The 7,169-nt window shown below is 41.2% G+C and overlaps 1 protein-coding gene across 1 annotated transcript; it reads right to left on the bottom strand.

Annotated features, from left to right (window-relative positions):
- Positions 1-3,011: 3,011 nt before the first annotated feature.
- Positions 3,012-6,392, bottom strand: LOC140223914 (uncharacterized). Its single transcript, XM_072296419.1, has one exon. It carries the CDS (start codon positions 6,390-6,392, stop codon positions 3,012-3,014), a length of 3,381 nt encoding a protein of 1,126 aa, XP_072152520.1.
- Between the last annotated feature and the right edge of the window lie 777 nt (positions 6,393-7,169).

The following is a 7,169-nucleotide window of genomic DNA, read 5'->3' as shown; positions in this document are numbered from 1 at the left end:
AAAAAATCATGCCGATAAACAGGTTTAGAAAACGAGCGCACTAAAAGAGAAAAGAAAGGCACTGAATACCCTGATATTGGAGGGGGCATCAGTATGTACACCGACCATCCGACAGTTTTGAAAAATATTGAATTCCTTTCATCAGTGAAAAATGATTAGAACATGGTCTATTTAAAAAAAAAAATCGCGAAGGAATGAGTGCGATAGGTCATAGAATATGGATGTCGGTCTTTCAACGTTGAGGGCTGAACCGAACCTGGTGAAAGCATTGTTTCGACTTGGAAGCCGCGCGCGGGAAACGGACGATCAAATGAGGCGCCTTCAATATCGAGGTCAGGCTAAAATGCTAACACCAGTATAAGTTTCATAAAGTAACTACCAGTAGACCCACTGCACTGCCGTTGCCCGTGCTAAGTAAAAACGCCCTATAAGCATTCGGATGTTGCCAAATTTTTTCTTTGAAAATATTTATTCTTGAAGAAAGTTGTGAGTATGTTTCCTTGAAATTTTCAGACTTTTTAGATCAAATTACAGAGGAAATTCTCGGGAAAATTGGAGCAAGAATATTCACAAATATTCTTGAAAATTCGTGATTTGTTGAAGGAACTTTGGTGACGCCTGATGGCACATATTGCGTTCTTACCTAGCACGGCTCCTACTGCCGTGCCGCGTTAAGGGATGGTGCGATAGCGCCATATCGTAGCTCCTCTGATGTAAGGGCGTATCTCGATTTCCACGTGAGCCCTGTTGTCCATATAAGTTCATGCTTTCAAGGGCTCATGTCGCAATTGAGATACGCCCTTACGTCAGATAACATAACTACTTATCATTATACTGCATACATATAACCTCCTAAATGCAATACCCCCCCCCCCCCCCTTATATTTTTACTCTGACCCCTTAAACTTACATTTTTTATCAGTTTTTTTAAGTGTATTTATTAAGTCATATTCAGATTTACATGTTGACATAATTATTAAAAGATACATTAAAGGTAACAATACACTGAAAAAAACACTCCGGCCGTGGAAGCCGTACTTACGGGCTATATAGAGATAGCGTCCGTGTTCCGGGCTCAGAGGCCGAAAGTTCCGAGCGTAGCACCCGGAGCAGTCGAAGTGCTCCGGGTGCTACGCCCGGCACTTTCGGCCTCTGAGCCCGGAACACGGACGGTATCTCTATACAGCCCGTAAGTACGGCTTCCACGGCCGGAGTGTTTTTTTCAGTGTACTTAATTGGTAAGACCCCGGGACCGCCTGAGGGCATTACATCGGGGGCGGTTGGCTGTGTGTTAATATATCGTTTATTCTAAGCTTCCAGAATATCCCTTATAATATTGTATGGTATATTCCAGCTTTTGTCAATTTGTCCTGCCTTTTTGCGGGTCATCATTCTCATTGCGGCTATCGACACGAAATAGTCCTAAATGAGCCCGCTCTGTTCATATTTTGGAAAAATGTCACAGGTTTTTTCATTGAACGTGATAAATTTGGGAATTCTCTCCTAAAAGCTGATTTTTTTTTCAAAGTTCGTGCTGAAGATTTACTTGACGGCTTTTGATAGAGTATAATCTATAGATAAGCCCGTTCTATATAAATGAACTCATGGCGGCCCGTAGAGTGAGCCCTAAAGAGTGCGCGAAGCGTCCTCTGGGGTTAGTCCGTGTAGCGGCTAGGCTAGGGGGCATACTTCCTAGCAAGCAATAGATTTCGAGACGATGCGAGAGACTTTTTTCAGCGAGGGCATGCTTATCCGAATATATTCACGATTTTCTTGCAGGAAAAAATTGAAAAGAAAGTATGGTCACGTATCTTAAAGAGCCACCATGAAACCCTCATAATGTGTATTTTTCAGGACAATGTGTGATTTATCTCTGCTTGAAATCAAAAGAGAGGGTGAGAGGTTGTCTTTTGGGTGCTGTACAAGGGAGGGAGGGAGGAAGGGTCAATAAGTCGGCCAAAAATTCTTGCGTATTTCTTGAAAGGCCCTCCTCCCACATAGTCTCGCTCTTATTTTCTTGACTCCCCTGGTAAAAATTGGCGATAGGAGCTGCGTTTCAAAATACCATAGAAGTTCTTATAGCCGACTGAAGAGGGCGATAGAAAATCATATAGCTGGCTGTAGAAAGTGGAAAAAATTATACGGCCGGGCTACACGAAGCGATAAAAAATTATACAGCCGGGATATAGTTCCTATTGCCGGGCTTTACACTTTATCGCCTGGCCGGAGAAATTGAGTAGAAATTCGTGTGCTTTGTAAACCCTTAAGTTTGTGCGAAATCACCTTAATATTTACAAAACGCACATTATATTTTCCTTTACTACATATTTTTTTTTTCATCAATTAAAATGAGAATAATCCATACAGAGTGTGCAAACATTTCAAAGTCATGAGTTGAAAAACGCTGACTCCGCGAGATTAAATATTAGAGCCTAACACAAAGCGGAGCGGCGGCGCACCGGCGCCTACAAACCTAACAGGGATACTTCACGCATTGCGCAATGCGTGAAGTATCCCTGTTAGGTTTGCAGGCGCCAATGCGCGTTCAGCGCTGGCTGCGCTGCCCCGCCGCGCTGCGCCGCAGCGTACCGCGGCGCTGGAAGCAACTATTTCACACCAGGGGTATTGCACAGTATCATACAAAATTAAAGGCGCTCCAACATATTAAGAATGTCAGGCATCCTTCAAAAGAACGGAGCTTTCCTCACAAATTAAATCAAGATACTGCGGCCCAAAAAGAGAGCGGTAGTCCAAAAGCTCACTAAGTCCTAGCATCCGTAATTAGTAACGTTTAGCATACACTTTATCGCCAGGCTGCTTAGTCGCTGTTGAGCTCAGAAAAAAGGTCAACAATATTATAGATAAATCAACACATTTTTATTAATAATACCTTTTTAAGGATAAATTATGACTGGAAGAATCACACAAGCAGGACTTTTTTTTCATATATACTAGGTTAAGATGAAGAGAAAAAGTGGTCGCCACGGAGACCATTTAGCATAGCATCTGTTTCAACACACTCCCCCCTTTGAGGTATCCTCAAAAGTAGGAACGACACATAGTTCCGTTATTCCTCTAATCATGTCTCCTTGGCTTGTGCGAAGCGTTACCACTCGTGGTATCCCATCTTTTCCTGGATGCACTTTATGGACTCTGGCAAACGGCCAACACAGCGGGGGCAAGTTCTTGACCTTGACTAGCACAAGGGATCCAGGCATTATACGTTTCTCTTTCTTGTACCATTTTGGAAAAACTTGCAACTTTTGCAAATATTCTGTGGACCATCGGTTCCAAAATGATTGTAATGTTCTTCCGAGCTGAGAATACTTCTTGACTAATTCCGTGTCTGACAGTGACGCAGAATTAGCATTACTAAGAAAGCTGGTCAATGGTCTACCAATTATGAAGTGCCCCGGAGTCAGGACTGATAGATCATTTGGATTTGATGACAGTGGAGTTAGTGGCCTTGAGTTTAATATGGCCTCAATTTGAGTTACAATAGTTTGAGCCTCATCATACGTTAGCAAGCGGTTGGAAACAATTCTTCTGAAATGGTACTTAAAGCTCTTGATTGCTGCTTCATGGAGACCACCATGGTGAGGAGAGTATGGTGGCGAAAACCTCCATTTTATGCGCTCTACAGCTAGATAGTTCAATACCCTTGAATCTTTGAAAAATTGATCAAAACAACTTTGCACGTGAGAATCAGCTGCAACGAAGGTTTTAGCATTGTCGGAGAACACGAGACTGGGTATTCCTCTTCTGGAGATGAATCTTTTGAACGTATCTATAAAACCTGCAGCGGATAGGTCAGGACAAAGTTCTAAGTGCACTGCTTTTGTAACAAAACAGACGAACAGTGTCAGATATGCCTTTTTGTTTGACGTTTTAGCAGTACGTGACGATCTTAACTTAATTGGCCCAGCAAAATCGACACCTACTGATGTAAACGCTGGCGCAGGAACCACCCTTTCTAAAGGCAATTGACCCATCATTTGGGAGGACAGCTTGGGTTTAGCCCTTATACAGGTCATGCATCTTGCGGCAATTTTTTGTGCCATTTGCTTCCCTTGTAACGGCCAGAAACTCTGTCTAACACTTGCTAACAATGCTTGAGGCGCAGCGTGGCCTAATCGTTCATGTTTCTCACGAATTATAAGTTCCGTTAATTTATGACGTGCTGGCAATAGAACAGGATGTTTTTCTCCTAGAGGCAGATTAGAGTTCTTCAATCTTCCTCCAACTCTCAGGAGTCCTTTAGAGTCCATAAACGGATTTAAAGTTTTTATGCTGCTTGAGCCTCTCAGTTCACCTTGTGGGCTCATTAAATCATGGATATCTTGATTGAAAACTTGATGCTGAATTGATTTTGTACATACATCTTGAGCGTTATCCAATTCCTCTGGTAATAATATCTGAGATGTATTTTTTGTATTTTTTCGACCAACATTATTGACAAATCTTAAAACATATGCCACTATTCGCAACAGCTTTGACAGTGAAGAGACTCTATCCAGCAAGACATTTAAACTTGAGAAAAATGACTGAATTCCAAGAAAGACTCGTACAACTTTCTCTTCGCTTTGACCATTTGATGGAGGATTTATGGACTGCTTAGGCCAAAACCTTGAATCACTCGTAAGCCAGTGTGGGCCTGATTTCCAAAGATCAGACTTTTTAAGCATCGCTGAAGAAACACCTCTTGATATTAGATCAGCTGGATTTTCTTTGGTTGGAACATACTTCCAGGATGCATGTACTTCAGTTGTAAAGGCTTCGATTTCTGAGACACGATTGGCCACGAACGTCTGCCAGGTGTCTGGCGGTTTTTGCAACCAATACAGAACATCCATAGAATCTGACCATAAGAAAATTGCATGCGGATGATTGTTTACAGCCGACAACACTCTTTTCATTAATCTTGCCAATAAAAGTGCTGCTAATAGCTCTAATCGAGGTATCGTCAGCAACTTCAAAGGGGCAACTCGTGATTTTGAACAGAGTAATATAGATGTTGGCGAGTCAGCGTTGTAACTTACAACATAAATGCATGCTCCATATGCTCCTTTGGACGCATCACCAAATCCATGAAATACTAATTTTTTCGTTCTCCTGGAGATTTGCACATGTCTTGGAACTGAAAATTCTGTTAACATCGCTAGATCGTCTGCTAGTTCCATCCATTTCTTTTTAATAACATCAGGTACAGGTTCATCCCAATTTAGTTTTAGTTTCCATAAATCTTGAATCAGCATTTTCGCTCTTACCAGTATTGGGCCGACTATTCCTAGTGGATCGAATAATTTGGAGATTTCAGATAATAATATTCGCTTAGTGACCACACTAGTTGCTTTGTGTCTTGCTGAGAAACAGAAAATGTCTGTTGCCGGATGCCACTCTATCCCAAGCACTTTAATATCTCTGTTGTCGTTGAAATATAAAGGCTCGGTTTGCTGAGCTCCTGTCTTCAGAATTGTGGAGTCATTAGACGCCCATTTTCTTAAAAGGAAATTATTTGAGGATGTGACTGCTTCAACCTCTTTCTTAACTTGTCTTGCTTCTTCTACCGTATCTGCTCCCCCCAAAAAATCGTCAACATAAAACGATTTTTTGACATGATAGGCTCCTATGGGCAAGTTCTCTTCTTGAATATTTGCTGATTCTTGCAATGCCCTGATAGCGAGGAAAGGAGCAGGACCTGTACCGTATGTTACAGTGTTCAACTCAAAAACCTTAACTGAATCGTTAGGATTTTCTCTCCATAATATTCTTTGCAAGCTTCTATCTTCAGGTGCGATTAATATCATTCTATACATTTTCGTTATGTCTGCTGTTATTACAAACGGATATTCTCTGAATCTTAAAATAATATCAAAAAGCGTGTCTTGAATTGTAGGTCCAACGTGTAATATATCATTCAAACTTTTTCCTGAACTGCTCTTTGCTGACGCGTCGAATACTACCCGTAGTTTCGTGGTCAAGCTGTTCTCTCTTAACACTCCTAGGTGAGGTATATAGTATGATGGGGCATGCTCATTTTCGTGCGACACTTCACTCATATGTCCCAATGCTTGGTATTCTCTCATGAATTCTGTATACATGGTTTTTAGTTTATCATTGTTATTTAGTTTTTTCTCCATCGCAAACAGGCGTTTCAACGCTAAACGTTTAGAATTCCCAAGAACTTTAGGATCCTCTTTGATGGGAAGCTTCACAACAAAATAATTATCAGGATTTGTGTACGTCGTCTCAGCAAATAAAATTTCGCAGACATGCGTCCCAATGTTTTCAGGAGGATTGCATTCTTCTACTTCCCAGAATTGCCGTAGATCAAAGTATACTTCCTTTACCTTTGAAAACGCAAGTACTTGAGGCGCATCAACGTCAAACATGTTCTTAGTATCATTATAATTTACCACAATCCATCCTAAAGTTGTTTCTTGAAGCAATATTTTTGACTCTGGGAACATCTTCCGTCCAGATTTTAAAATTTTCCAAGGCAAGTTTTCACCCAAAATTATATGGATTTTGTTATTCGAGAAGCAGGTTGGGTCCGCTAAGGGCTCATCTGAAATAGCGGACTTTATACATGGATTGACATCCACTTTGGGCAACGAAATTGGCAAACTGTTTATAACTAGAAAGTGCTTCTTTTGAAGACACTTATTTTGAACAGCGCAGAATTCTATTTTGGCTATTTTTGACACAAAGGCTGAACCAATGCCTGATACGGTGCATTGCACATTGTCAGTAGTATTTTGTAACTCGTTCACAAGCTGTTCTGAGACAAAATTTGACTGTGCCCCACAGTCCAGCAACGCTCGAGCACTGATTAATTTTCCAAACTTGTTCAATACTTCTAATTGTACCGTTGCTAGTCATATGTCGGAGGTACGAGCACCCGAGCTTGACTCCTTCCCAACGTGTCCAGACATTTCTTTGTCTTGATGAAGCGCGATATGATGATTTTTTCCACAAGTTTTACAAGGATAGCCTTTGCACTGCTCACCGTTGGAATGTTTTTGCCTCATGCATGAATGACAGAGATTTTCTGATTTGATAATCGTGTACCTATCAGGCAGGGTCAACTTCCGAAAATTAAGGCAAGAACTTATGTAATGACTCCCGGAGCAGTAGATGCACTTTTTAATGTTCGATATTTTCTTTTG

Source organism: Bemisia tabaci, chromosome 2 (genome assembly GCF_918797505.1).
Source record: "Bemisia tabaci chromosome 2, PGI_BMITA_v3".
NCBI classification, from domain to species: domain Eukaryota; kingdom Metazoa; phylum Arthropoda; class Insecta; order Hemiptera; family Aleyrodidae; genus Bemisia; species Bemisia tabaci.
The sequence above is the reverse complement of the archived record's forward strand: the minus strand, read 5'-3'. Positions and strand labels throughout refer to the sequence as shown.

Bases quoted from the DNA above. Each gene is read 5' to 3' on its own strand.
- LOC140223914 (XM_072296419.1), bottom strand. From the start codon at position 6,392: ATGTTTGACGTTGATGCGCCTCAAGTACTTGCGTTTTCAAAGGTAAAG.